Source organism: Theropithecus gelada, chromosome 15, assembly GCF_003255815.1.
Source record: "Theropithecus gelada isolate Dixy chromosome 15, Tgel_1.0, whole genome shotgun sequence".
Taxonomy (NCBI): Eukaryota; Metazoa; Chordata; class Mammalia; order Primates; family Cercopithecidae; genus Theropithecus; species Theropithecus gelada.
Genome location: NC_037683.1, coordinates 46,234,054 through 46,248,569, shown reverse-complemented (window position 1 = coordinate 46,248,569; position 14,516 = coordinate 46,234,054). Strand labels below are relative to the sequence as shown.

Sequence of the window (14,516 nt, the reverse complement as noted above, 5' to 3'; positions counted from 1 at the left end):
AACATATATGAATGGTTAATAAGAGCATGTAAAGATGATCAATATAAATAGCCATCATAAAAATGCAAGTTAAAACTACAATGAGATACTACTATGCATCCACTAGAAGAGCTATATTTAAAAGACTAATAATACAAGGGTTGGGGAGGATGTGGAGAAACTATCATACATGCTTGTGGGAATTAAAAATGATACAGCCACTTTGGAAACCAGTTTGGCAGTTTCTTAGCGTTAAACACATTCTTACTATATGACCCACCAACTCCATACAAAACTGTGTACATGCATGTTTATAGCAGCATTATCCATAATAACCCCAAACTAGGAACAATATAAATGTCTATTAGTGGGTGAATAGATAAACACAATGTGCACAAAGTGGTATATCCATACAATGAAATAAATATTGTTTCACAATAAAAAAAGTGCAAGCTACTGATACATGTTACCACTGGATGAGACTCAAAAACATATACCAAGCGAAAGAAACCAGATGAAAAGATAGCATAGGATTCCATTTATTTGAAATCTCTAGAAAGACCAAACCTTTCCAAAAAAATTATTTATTTTATAATTTTTGTGGGTACTCAGTAGGTGTATATATTTATGGATATATACCATAATATATACCAAAATATCCCATAGGATATTTTCATACAGGCACACAATGTGTAATGATCACATCAGGGTAAATGGGGTATCCATCACCTCAAGCATTTATCCTTTATATTACAAACAATCCCATTATACCCTTTTAGTTATTTTTAAATGTACAATTAAATTATTATTGACTACAATCACCCTGTTGTGCTATCAAATATTGGATCTTATTCATTCTTTCTAACTATTTTTTGTATCCATTAACTATTCCTACTTCCCCCCAACCCCGCTACCCACTCCCTGTTGGGAAAAAGGCTTATGGGGTGCCTTATTTATTTGGGTCTAAATAAACTGGTCATAAAAATATGGGACAGTAAGTTGTGAAAAGCCACAACAGGCCTCTGGGGAGGAAAGCCTTCTTATTGCCATTATGTTCCCATACTCAGAGCAAGACCTGCTCTCTTATCTGTAAACGCTGTGTTCAAAAAGAAAGATACTCCTTTGAAGCATTGGAATGTGGACAGATGTGCAGGCTCCTAGTTAAGCCCGCTCCCACCAGCTACTCTCCAATAAGTTAAAGACATGCTGTTTAAGCACAAAGGAGATTCATTTAAACCGCTGTTGCTATAGATTACGCGTATGACGTACTGCCTTCCTTTCACCGTTTTGCTCTGAACGTCTGCTTCTTAAATCTAAGTGATTATACTTAATAAAGTGTGGAGACCAGGACTCTGAGCCTTTTGCAGCCTCCATTTTGCAATTGGCCCCCTGGCCCCCACTCTCTATGCAATCTTAACCTGTCTCTTCTCATTCCTTCGTCACCACCGGACTTTGGGTACCCTATGAGTGGTGTTGAGGCTGGTCCCCAAGGCTACCCTTCCCAGCCTCTAGTAACCATCATTCTGTTCTCTATCTCCATGAGTTCAATTGTTTTAACTTTTAGCTCCCACAAATAAGTGGGAACAAAGTTTGCAAAAGAGCAAATCTTTCTAGAAATAAGTAAGTTGGTAGTTGTCCAGGCCTTCTGGTGGGGATTGACTGCAATTGGGCATGGGGGAAGTGATGTAAATATTCTAAAATAATTTGGTGGTAATGATTGCATAACTGTATACATTTATTAAAAATCATTGATTTGTACAAGGGATGAATTTTTGGGTATATAAGATATACCTCAATAAAATGCTAAAAATGTTTATTTGGATTCTTTCTGTGTCCCCCAATATAGTCAGTTCTCTGGGAACTGAAATAGGACCCTTAGACCTGCAAAGCCTAGATAGAGCTGCAGGGATGGGAAGCACACATTTCCCAAATAGGTCCCTGGAAGTGATGGTAATCAGAGTGACTCTTGCCACCACCCTGTATTTTACTTATTTGGGGCACAGCACCATAAAATGATCACTGATTTAGAGTACATACTGCATTCTGGAGGAAGGTGCCCCCTTCTTACCTGGCATTATTTCTAAGCTGGTGGCTTAGCTGTGCTATCAAACGGCCATTATGTCACTCTCTTGGGCCAGTTGCTTCTGGATGGTGCAGTATATTGAAGGACTGTGAGCTCACAGTTACACCTATTTTTCTGTGGACCCAGGCATCTGCCCCCCACTGGCTTAGAGGTGTGTGCTCCCACTACCTGGCCTCTCTCCTCTGCTGGTGCCCACTCCAGTCTTGCAGCAGAGTTGAGGCTGAGCCAGGGTGCTGTTGTGACCCATCTGGGTGTGCACACACTTGGGGCAGCACCAACATGCCAGCTTCCTGCCACCTCTCTGGACTTGAGGCACCAATGAGCATAGGATGGAGGCTGAGGTGGGAGCACTGAGGGCAGCTCAGGGCTTGCCTGCAGGCGTCCCTCAGCACAAACAGCCTGGGTAATGGCAGGAGCCAGAGATGTTCCTGGGCAGAAAGGGTAGGTCCCCAGTGAAGCCCCATCTTCAAGTTAGGGACAACCTGAAACTGGGGAGCCAGGTTGACAGACCAGAATGGGAGCTTTTTCTGGGCCCAGCCATAGCCAGCCATGGACCAATCAGCATGCACTTCCTCCCCTCTGAAGCCCAGAAAAACCCAGGACTCAGCCAGACTCAAGGAGACTATGGGAGGACCTGTCTGTGGATAGGAGTTACCCACTCCAGGGCCTCATCTCTTCTGAGAGCTGAGAAGAAGTTGGGATGACCAGCTGTGGAGAGGAGCTACCCACTCCAGGGTCTCCTCTCTGCTGAGAGCTGAGCAAATGTTGGGACAACTGGCTATGGAGAGGAGCTACCCACTCCAGGGTCTCCTCTCTGCTGAAGGATGAACACTTGTCAGGACACTCTCACTGTGGAGAGGAGCTATCCACTGTGAGTCTCCTCTGAGCTGTTATATCACTCAATAAAGCCCCTCTTCACCTTGCTCACCTTTCACTTGTCCATGTAGCTCATTCTTCCAGGGTGCAGGACAAGAACTCAAGACCCACCAAATGGAGGGGCTGAAACATGCCCCTTGCTTGCCACATTGCAAATGACAAGAAGGAGAGAAGAGCTGCAGCCCTTCAGGGAACCCAGACTTAGGAGCTCCCCAAGCCAGGGCTGTGACACCCTTTTTAGGGTTCTGTGGTTCCTGGCATCTTCAAGCTTCCAGGCACCACCATGTTCCCCAATGCCAGCCATGGAAGCTGCTTGCAGTATGCCTGGTCCAGCTGCAGACTTGCAGGGAGCTGGCACCCATGCTGGCACCTGGAGCTAGCTGTCTGCCCTGCCACAGTCAGCGTGCCTGGATGTACGCAGAGGCCATACCTACGCTTGGCTTGCTCACCCCTCACCACTTGGCTCACTGGCAGGCAGGGGATCCAGGCAGGTAGTGTAAGCTGAGTGCAGCCTGCCTGGCCAAGTGGGCTCGGTGGGCCTGAGCAAAACTTGGGCAAAGGCAACACTGGCCACAGAGGTTGCTGCCTGGTGAAGCAACACCTCAATGATCCTGTAACATTATGTTGGGAGGGCAGGGACTTGAACACTAGACCTCTTGAATAACATCAATCCCTGGACATGTTCCAGATTTACAGGTGATAGAAACCACAAATGGCAAAGTCCCAGTAGCAGGAAGGGAGTCTTTGATTACAAGAAGCACTACATGTTGAGTCCAGAATAATTGTTTCAGAACTGATTTCTCCAAGACTTGTGCCAGGCATGATAACGTGGTACTGTGTGCATGAGGCTTATGAAAAGGAATATATATTTTACGTAAGCTAGTAGATAGTAATTATATTAGTTGTGACTTTTGTTGCTCCCCCTCCTAGGAAAGCAACTTAATTTAGATTAGCAAAAACCAGAATCTACTATAAAGGGTTGTCCATTAGAAACAAAAGTTCAGGAATGTGAATGTAGCCAGGTTTTAGGAAAAATGGAAATGAAAAAATAGGAACACATAAGGATTCTCTAAACTAAGGGTCCACAAGATTAAACAGTTTTTTTTAAAACAGGCCTGAAGTTACACAGGCAGAGGCACTCCATGTTAGTCTGGCTGCAAAGTCCATACTCTTAACCATCTCTCAACTTTGCTCCTCTCTCTCTCTTTGGCTACTCTTTTCTCTTTGCGGACATGGTTACTCTTGACCTCTCCAGTCCACATAGTCAAACATGATTACCTCACAGCTCCCAAGTTTGCATGCTATGGATCCAATGACTCACTCCCTGGTACTAATGACCATTCTCGAAACCTGGCAGAAAGAATCTGATTGCTCTAGGGAGAGTCAGTGTCACTCAGAGCAAACATGAGTGACTCGCTCTGTGGATGGGGAAGAAGGATGGCTGGAGAAAATGTTCGGAGAAATCGGATGGTTAGGTCATAAACTGGAAAGCCACCCCGAATGTGCTACAGTGATAAATCTGAACTAACTCAGTTAAGTGTGGTGTTATAGTCTGTCTTCAAGTGTCATGAGGCTTCCTTTGGGGAGTTGTTTAACATATTTCATTAATAATAAAAATGTTAATGTATTAATTGGGAGGTTACTTTTTGATAGTCACTGTGCATTTTTTTTATTATTATACTTTAAGTTCTAGGGTACATGTGCACAACATGCAAGTTTGTTACGTATGTATACATGTGTCATGTTGGTGTGCTGCACCCATTAACTCGTCATTTACATTAGGTATATCTCCTAATGCTATCCCTCCCTCCTCCCCTCTCTTCACAATAGGCCCTGGTATGTGATGTTCCCCTTCCTGTGTCCAAGTGATCTCATTGTTCCATTCCCACCTATGAGTGAGAACATGCAGTGTTTGGTTTTCCGTCTTGCGGTGGTTTGCTGAGAATGATGGTTTCCAGCTGCATCCAAGGACACGAACTCATCCTTTTTTATGGCTGCATAGTATTCCATGGTGTATATGTGCCACATTTTCTTAATCCAGTCTGTCACTCATGGACATTTGGGTTGATTCCAAGTCTTTGCTATTGTGAATAGTGCTGCAATAAACATACGTGTGCATGTGTCTTTATAGCAGCATGATTTATAATCCTTTGGGTATATACCCAGTAATGGGATGGCTGGGTCAAATGGTATTTCTAGTTCTAGATCCTTGAGGAATTGCCACACTGTCTTCCACAATGGTTGAACTAGTTTACAGTCCCACCAACAGTGTAAAAGTGTTCCTATTTCTCCACATCCTCTCCAGCACCTGTTGTTTCGTGACCTTTTTAATGATTGCATTCTAACTGGTGTGAGATTGTATCTCATTGTGGTTTTGATTTGCATTTCTCTGATGGCAAGTGATGATGAGCATTTTTTCATGTGTCTGTTGGCTGTATGAATATCTTCTTTTGAGAAGTGTCTGTTCATATCCTTTGCCCACTTTTTGATGGGATTGTTTGTTTTTTTCTTGCAAATTTGTTTGAGTTCTTTGTAGGTTCTGGATATTAGCCCTTTGTCAGATGAGTAGATTGCAAAAATTTTCTCCCATTCTGTAGGTTGCCTGTTTACTCTGATGGTAGTTTCTTTTGTTGTGCAGAAGCTCTTTAGTTTAATTAGATCCCATTTGTCAATTGTGGCTTTTGTTGCCGTTGCTTTTGGTGTTTTAGACATGAAGTCCTTGCCCATGCCTATGTCCTGAATGGTATTACCTAGGTTTTCTTCTAGGGTTTTTATGGTTTTAGGTCTAACATTTAAGTTTGTAATCCATCTTGAATTAATTTTCATATAAGGAGTAAGGAAAGGATCCAGTTTCAGCTTTCTACTTATGGCTAGCCAATTTTCCCAGCACCATTTATTAAATAGGGAATCCTTTCCCCATTTCTTGTTTTTGTCAGGTTTGTCAAAGATCAGATGGCTGTAAATGTGTGGTGTTATTTCTGAGGGCTCTGTTCTGTTCCATTGGTCTATATCCCTGTTTTGATACCAGTACCATGCTGTTTTGGTTACTGTAGACTTGTAGTATAGTTTGAAGTCAGGTAGCATGATGCCTCCAGCTTTGTTCTTTTGGCTTAGGATTGTCTTGGCAATGCAGGCTCTTTTTTGGTTCCATATGAACTTTAAAGCAGTTTTTTCCAATTCTGTGAAGAAAGTCATTGGTAGCTTAATGGGGATGACATTGAATCTATAAATTACCTTGGGCAGTATGGCCATTTTCACGATATTGATTATTCCTATCCATGAGCATGGTATGTTCTTTCATTTGTTTGTGTCCTCTTTTATTTCACTGAGCAGTGGTCTGTAGTTCTCCTTGAAGAGGTCCTTTACATCCCTTGTAAGTTGAATTCCTAGGTATTTTATTCTCTTTGAAGCTATTGTGAATGGGAGTTCATTCATGATTTGGCTCTCTGTTTGTCTGTTACTGGTGTATAAGAATGCTTGTGATTTTTGCACGTTTATTTTGTATCCTGAGACTTTGCTGAAGTTGCTTCTCAGCTTAAGGAGACTTGGGGCTGAGACGATGGGGTTTTCTAAATATACAATCATGTCATCTGCAAACAGGGACAATTTGACTTCTTCTTTTCCTAACTGAATACCCTTTATTTCTTTCTCTTGCCTGATTGCCCTAGCCAGAACTTCCAACACTATGTTGAATAGGAGTGGTGAGAGAGGGCACCCCTGTCTTGTGCCAGTTTTCAAAGGGAATGTTTCCAGTTTTTGCCCATTCAGTATGATATTGGCTGTGGGTTTGTCATAATAGCTCTTATTATTTTGAGATATGTTCCATCAATACCGAATTTATTGAGAGTTTTTAGCATGAAGGGCTGTTGAATTTTGTCAAAGGCCTTTTCTGTATCTATTGAGATAATCATGTGGTTTTTGTCTTTGGTTCTGTTTATATGTTGGATTACGTTTATTGATTTGCGTATGTTGAACCAGCCTTGCATCCCAGGGATGAAGCCCACTTGATCATGGTGGATAAGCTTTTTGATGTGCTGCTGGATTCGGTTGCCAGTATTTTATTGAGGAGTTTTGCATCGATGTTCATAAGGGATATTGGTCTTAAATTCTCTTTTTTTGTTGTGTCTCTGCCAGGCTTTGGTATCAGGATGATGTTGGCCTCATGAAATGAGTTAGGGAGGATTCCCTCTTTTTCTACTGATTGGAATAGTTTCAGAAGGAATGGTACCAGCTCCTCCTTGTACCTCTGGTGGAATTCAGCTGTGAACCCGTCTGGTCCTGGACTTTTTTTGGTTGGTAGGCTATTAATTATTGCCTCAATTTCAGAGCCTGCTATTGGTCTATTCAGGGATTTAACTTCTTCCTGGTTTAGTCTTTGGAGAGTGTAAGTGTCCAGGAAATTATCCATTTCTTCTAGATTTTTTAGTTTATTTGCATAGAGGTGTTTATAGTATTCTCTGATGGTAGTTTGTATTTCTGTGGGGTCAGTGGTGATATCCCCTTTATCATTTTTTATTGTGTCTATTTGATTCTTCTCTTTTCTTCTTTATTAGTCTTGCTAGTGGTCTATCAATTTTGTTGATCTTTTCAAAAAACCAGCTCCTGGATTCATTGATTTTTTGGAGGGCTTTTTGTGTCTCTATCTCCTTCAGTTCTGCTCTGATCTTAGTTATTTCTTGCCTTCTGCTAGCTTTTGAATGTGTTTGCTCTTGCTTCTCTAGTTCTTTTAATTGTGATGTTAGGGTGTCAATTTTAGATCTTTCCTGCTTTCTCTCGTGGGCATTTAGTGCTATAAATTTCCCTCTACACACTGCTTTAAATGTATCCCACAGATTCTGGTATGTTGTATCTTTGTTCTCATTGGTTTCAAAGAGCATCTTTATTTCTGCCTTCATTTCATTATGTACCCAGTAGTCATTCAGGAGCAGGTTGTTCAGTTTCCATGTAGTTGAGCAGTTTTGATTGAGTTTCTTAGTCCTGAGTTCTAGTTTGGATTGCACTGTGCTCTGAGAGACAGTTTGTTATAATTTCTGTTCTTTTTCATTTGCTGAGGAGTGCTTTACTTCCAACTACGTGGTCAATTTTGGAATAAGTGCGATGTGGTGCTGAGAAGAATGTATATTCTGTTGATTTGGAGGGGAGAGTTCTGTAGATGTCTATTAGGTCCACTTGGTGCAGAGTTCAGTTCAATTCCTGGATATCCTTGTTAACTTTCTGTCTCATTAATCTCTCTAATGTTGACAGTGGGGTGTTAAAGTCTCCCATTATTATTGTATGGGAGTCTAAGTCTCTTTGTAAGTCTCTAAGGACTTGCTTTATGAATCTGGATGCTCCTGTATTGGGTGCATATATTTAGGATAGCTAGCTCTTCCTGATTAATTGATCCCTTTACCATTATATAATGGCCTTCTTTGTCTCTTTTGATCTTTGATGGTTTAAAGTCTATTTTATCAGAGACTAGGATTGCAACCCCTGCTTTTTTTGTTTTCCATTTGCTTGGTAGATCTTCCTCCATCCCTTTATTTTGAGCCTATGTGTGTCTCTGCACGTGAGATGGATCTCCTGAATACAGCAAACTGATGGGTCTTGACTCTTTATCCAATTTGCCAGTCTGTGTCTTTTAATTGGACAATTTAGTCCATTTACATTTAAGGTTAATATTGTTATGTGTGAACTTAATCCTGTAATTATGATATTAGCTGGTTATTTTGCTTGTTAGTTGATGCAATTTCTTCCTAGCATCGATGGACTTTACATTTTGGCATGTTTTTGCAATGACTGGTACTGGTTGTTCCTTTCCATGTTTAGTGCTTCCTTCAAGATCTCTTGTAGGGCAGGCCTGGTGGTGACAAAATCTCTAAGCATTTGCTTGTCTGTAAAAGATTTTATTTATCCTTCACTTATGAAACTTAGTTTGGCTGGATATGAAATTCTGGGTTGAAAATTCTTTTCTTTAAGAATGTTGAATATTGGCCCCAACTCTTTTCTGGCTTGTAGAGTTTCTGCCAAGAGATCTGCTATTAGTCGGATGGGTTTCTCTTTGTGGGTAACCCAACTTTTCTGTCTGGCTGCCCTTAACATTTTTTCCTTCATTTCAACTTTGGTGAATCTGACAATTATTTGTCTTGGAGTTGCTCTTCTCAAGGAGTATCTTTGTGGCATTCTCTGTATTTCCTGGATTTGAATGTTCACCTGCCTTACTAGGTTGGGGAAGTTCTCCTGGATGATATCCTGCAGAGTGTTTTCCAACTTGGTTCCATTTTCCCTGTCACTTTCAGGCACACCAATCAGATGTAGATTTGGTCTTTTCACATAATCTTATATTTCTTGGAGGCTTTGTTCATTTCTTTTTACTCTTTTTTCTCTACACTTCTCTTCTTGCTTCATTTCATTCATTTGATCTTCAATCGCTGATACTCTTTCTTCCAGTTGATCAAGTTGGTTACTGAAGCTTGTGCATTTGTCACGTAGTTCTTGTGTCATGGTTTTCATCTCTGTCAGTTCGTTTATGGTCTTCTCTGCATTGATTATTCTAGTTATCCATTCATCCATTCTTTTTTCAAGGCTTTTAGTTTCTTGGCACTGGGTATGTAGTTCCTCCGTTAGCTCTGAGAGGTTTGATCGACTGAAGACTTCTTCTCTTAACTCGTCAAAGTCATTCTCCATCCAGCTTTGTTCCATTGCTGGCGAAGAGCTGCATTCCTTTGGAGGGGGAGATGCACTCTGATTTTTTGAATTTCCAGCTTTTCTGCACTGCTTTTTCCCCATCTTTGTGGTTTTATCTGCCTTTGGTCTTTTATGATGGTGATGTACTGATGGGGTTTTGGTGTGGGTGTCCTTTCTGTTTGTTAGTTTTCCTTCTAACAGTCAGGACCCTCAGCTGCAGGTCTGTTGGAGTTTTCTTGAGGTCCACTCCAGACGCTGTTTGCCTGGGTATCAGCAGCAGAGGCTGCAGAAGATAGAATATTGCTGAACAGCGAATGTTGCTGTCTGATTCTTGCTCTGGAAGCTTCGTCTCAGAGGTGTACCCAGCCATGTGAGGTGTGAGGTGTCGGTCTGCACCTAGTAGGGGATGTCTCCCAGTTAGGCTACTCAGGGGTCAGGGACCCACTTGAGCAGGCAGTCTGTCCGTTCTCAGATCTCAACCTCCATGCTGGGAGAACCACTGCTCTCTTCAAAGCTGTCGGACAGGGATATTTACATCTGCAGAGGTTTCTGCTGCTTTTTGTTTAACTATGCCCTGTCCCCAGAGGTGAAGTCTACAGAGGCAGGCAGGCCTCCTTGAGCTGCAGTGGGCTCCACCCAATTCGAGCTTCCTGGAGGCTTTGTTTACCTACTTAAGCCTCAGCAATGGCGGGCTCCCCTCCCCCAGACTCGCTGCCACCTTGCAGTTAGATCTCAGACTGCTGTGCTAGCAATGAGGGAGGCTCCGTGGGCGTGGGACCCTCTGGGCCAGGTGTGGGATATAATCTCCTGGTGTGCCATTTGCTATGACCCTTGGTAAAGCGCAGTATTAGGGTGGGAGTTACCTGATTTTCCAGGTGTTGTGTGTCTCAGTTTCCTTTAGCTAGGAAAAGGAATTCCCTTCCCCCTTGCACTTCCCAGGTGAGGCGATGTCTTGCCCTGCTTCAGGTCTCACTGGTCAGGCTGCACCCACTGACCAGCACTCACTGTCCGACACACCCCAGTGAGATGAACCCAGTACCTCAGTTGAAAATGTAGAAATCACCCATATTCTGTGTCGCTCACACTGAGAGCTGGAGGCTGGAGCTGTTCCTATTCGGCCATCTTGGGCGCCCTGTCCCGCTATGCATTTTTAACATATACACATACTGATATTCACAACACCTCTATGGAGTTGGTTTAATTATTTCCATCTTACAAATGAGGAAACTAAGGGTCCACAAGATTAAATAGTTCTTTCTAAACAGGTCTGAAGTGTGCAAGCAGAGGTACTCCATGTTAGTCTGGTTGCAAAGTCTATGCTCTTAGCCAGAAGGGTAATTATTAGTAGGCTTGAGCAATTATTGCCAGCGTCCAATCTAAAATCATAAAGAAATGAAATGGACTGTGAATATAAACTTCATATTGTAGTAATGATTTATTTAGAGGAAGACTGCTAACGATTCTCTTCTTGGGCTGTATTATCTAGTTTGGTGGTGTTGCAGCAAACTCTTCAGTGACTTTGGGTAGAAAATAGACATGCTCTATGTATATTAAGAGGAAAAAGAGTTACCCAAAATTTTCTCTAGGATATTAAGCAGGAAATAATTAGACAGACAACACTCTGAGCTCCTATAGTCAAAGAGGGGTTAAATGATGTCATTCAGGATGCATCTTGATATTGGCAATTTTCTAAAATAGCAGATTGGTTTTCAATTTGGATGCCAATTAAGAAGTGACTTTTCCAACTGTTGAAAGCAGCAAGTGGAGGTGCGGCCCTAGCGGCCAGGACTCGGAACTGTGGCAGCTAGTGATACAGAATGAGATGGACTAACCCCACAAAGGACATCACCAGATAGAGATAAGAAAAAAGAGTAGTCAGATGTATCTGTTCCTCCTGGAGCCTCAAAACATTATTATTCAAGATCATGATCAAGGTCAAGAGAAAGAAAATGAAAGTCAAGTAATAAAGGAAGAAAACACAGGAGCTGGAACAGAAGCAAAGAGGCAAGAAGACATGAATCCAAAGAAAAATCCTCTAAGAAACACAAATCTGAGGAACATAATGACAAAGAACATTCCTCTGATAAAGAAAGAGAGCAACTAAATTAATCTGAAAATAGTGAGGACAAGCACAAATGCAAAAAATGAGTCATCAAGAGGCAGAAGTCACTCAAGATCTAGGTCTCGTGAAAGACGCCATCGTAGTAGAAGCAGGCTGGAGCAGAAGTCCCGATCCAGGAGTGGGGAGTGGAAGAAGTCTCAACCTAGAAGCAGAGAGGGGAAGAAATCAAGATCCAGAAGCAGGGAAAGAAAAGGGCAGATCAGGTCTCATTCCTGCTCAAGATCGAGACACAGGCATAGGACTAGAAGCAGGAGTAGGACAAACAGTGGGAGTCGAGATAGAAAAAAGAGAATTGAAAAACCGAGAAGATTTAGCAGAAGTTAAAGCTGGACTCCGAGTCCACTTCCCTTCAGAGGCAGAAACACAGCAATAGATACACAAGAAGCTTTAGCTAGGAGGTTGGAAAGGGCAAAGAAATTATAAGAACAGCGATACAAGAAAATGGTTGAAAAACAAAAACAACAAGAAATGACTGCAGCAGCTGCAGCTACTGGGGGTTCTGTTCTCAATGTTGCTGCCCTGTTGGCATCAGGAATGCAAGTAATACCTCAGATAGCCATGACAGCTCAAATGGCAGCCCTGCAAGCTAAAGCTTTGGCAGAGACAGGAATAGCTGTACCTAGCTACTATAACCCAGCAGAATTTCCATGTGAATCCATTGAAATTTGCTGAACAAGAGAAAAAAAGGAAAATGCTTTGGCAGGGCAAGAAAGAAGAGGACAAATCTTAATCTGCTGAAATACGTGAAAAATTGAATTTTGGAAACAAGGACCAAAATGTCAAATTTAGGAAATTGATGGGTATTAAGAGTGAAGATGAAGCTCGATGTAGCTCAGTTGATGAAGAAAGTTACAAAACTCTGAAGCAATAGGAAGAAGTATTTAGAAGTTTAGATGCTCCGTATGAAAAGGCAAGATCACAAATCCACACACAAAGAGGAATGGGTTTGGGTTTCACATCTTCAATGTGAGGAATGGATGCAGTTTGAAAAAGATCATACTTTAAAGTTTGGGACTTTATATACTTCTTGTTCTGATATCAGGTCCTTGTTCACCAAACAGCTAGCATTCTAGCTTGCATGGGTGTTACACTGACTTTCATTTATTGAAAAATATGAATTTTTATAAATATCAGATAAGTGACACTGGTGTTAGTGTTGTAATCAGGTTAAACCCACTTACACTAAACTTGACAGGACTATAGAAGGACAATATTTTTTAGATCATGAATTCTACTTTTCAATACATAAAAGCTGTAGGTGGGATAAAAATCTCACACATGGATCTTTTTCATGTCTACTGTCTTGTGTACTTTTGTACTTAATCTTGTACAGTTATTTTCATCTCTTGAAACATGAAAGAAATGTTATGTAGCTGTTCTTTTGAAGATCTGGCCATTCGGCACATAACTTAGCACAGATAACCTGGGTGGTGATGATAATAAAAATGGTTTTCTCAAAAAAAAAAGTGACTTTTCCTCACTGTCATGCTCCCCATTACACAGTACAACAGAAAACAACGTAATTGTCACATACAAATTGAAACTGGTCTGCACATGAACAAAGAAATAAGTGTTTGTTTTACAAAGTTCTAATTTTTATTGCTTATTTTTTCAGAATAAAAATACAAAGAAAATTTAATAGTCACTTATTCTCGGTTCTAGGTAATTTAGCACATTCTAAAGAGTTAGTGTTCCATCTTCCATCACGAAGAAAGCCCCATCTCAGTGAACATCAGTTTGGAAACTGTTGTGTGGGACCATTAAGCAAGTCTGTGCTTACTGAGTAGACCCCTTGTGTAAACAGAACCAAAAGACACACTGCTTCCTCTCACTATCGCTGGGTGAAGCATTTCTGACTTACCAGGCTCCTCACGGCAGCCTTCACGTCCTTGTTCCTCAGGCTGTAGATGATGGGGTTGAGCATGGGGATCAACACTCCATAAAAGAGGGAGATGAGCTTGTCTGAAACATCCTGTTTGTCTGCCCCCAGGGGGTCCTTAGACTTGGGCTTTGCATACATGAAAAGAATAGTCCCATAGAAAATCACCACTACAGTAAGATGTGCAGAGCACGTGGAGAAGGCCTTTCGCCGTCCCTCAGCTGAGGGGATCCTCAGGATGGTGGTGAGTATGAAGATGTAGGAGACAAAGATGAAGAGCACTGGGACCCCCAGGAAGATCATGTTGGCCACCCCCATGCTGATCACATTGATGGAGATGTCAGCACAGGCCAACTTCAGAACTGCCAGGATCTCACAGGTGAAATGATTAACGATGTTATCCCCACAGAAGGGTAACTGTACTGCAAGAGAGATCTGCACCAAGGAGTTGGCTCCACCAGCCACCCAGGAGCTGGCAGCCATGGGCACATAGGCAGCCTTGCTATGACTACTGGGTACCTAAGGGGGTTGCAGATGGCCACGTAGCGATCAAACGCCATCATGCCCAGGAGCACACACTCTGTGGCTCCCATGGCAAAGGAGAGGAACATCTGCACTGCACAGCCTGAGAAGGAGATGGTTTTCCTGAGAGTCAGGAAACCGTCCAGGACCAGAGGAATGGAAGAGGTTGTGTAGCAGATGTCCAGGAAGGAGAGGTTCCCGAGGAAGAAGTACATAGGTGTGTGTAGGTGGGAGTCGGACACAGTCACCAGGATGAGGACCCCGTTGCCCAGCAGGATCACCAGGTACATCAGCAGGATGAGCACAAAGAATGTTTTCTCCAGCCTTGGCTGATCTGACAGGCCGAGCAAGACAAATTCTGCCACAATGGATTGGTTGGCCAGTTCCAT

The 14,516-nt window shown here is 42.2% G+C and overlaps 1 protein-coding gene and 1 pseudogene across 1 annotated transcript; one reads left to right on the top strand and one right to left on the bottom strand.

Moving 5' to 3' along the window:
- The first annotated feature begins 4,342 nt into the window (after window positions 1-4,342).
- LOC112607708 lies at window positions 4,343-12,714 on the top strand (annotated as a pseudogene).
- Window positions 12,715-13,557: 843 nt separating this feature from the next.
- LOC112607707 (olfactory receptor 13C7-like) lies at window positions 13,558-14,516 on the bottom strand. The gene is given in 2 exon segments (XM_025358869.1): window positions 13,558-14,111; window positions 14,114-14,516. Coding segments are annotated over 2 exon segments (957 nt in total).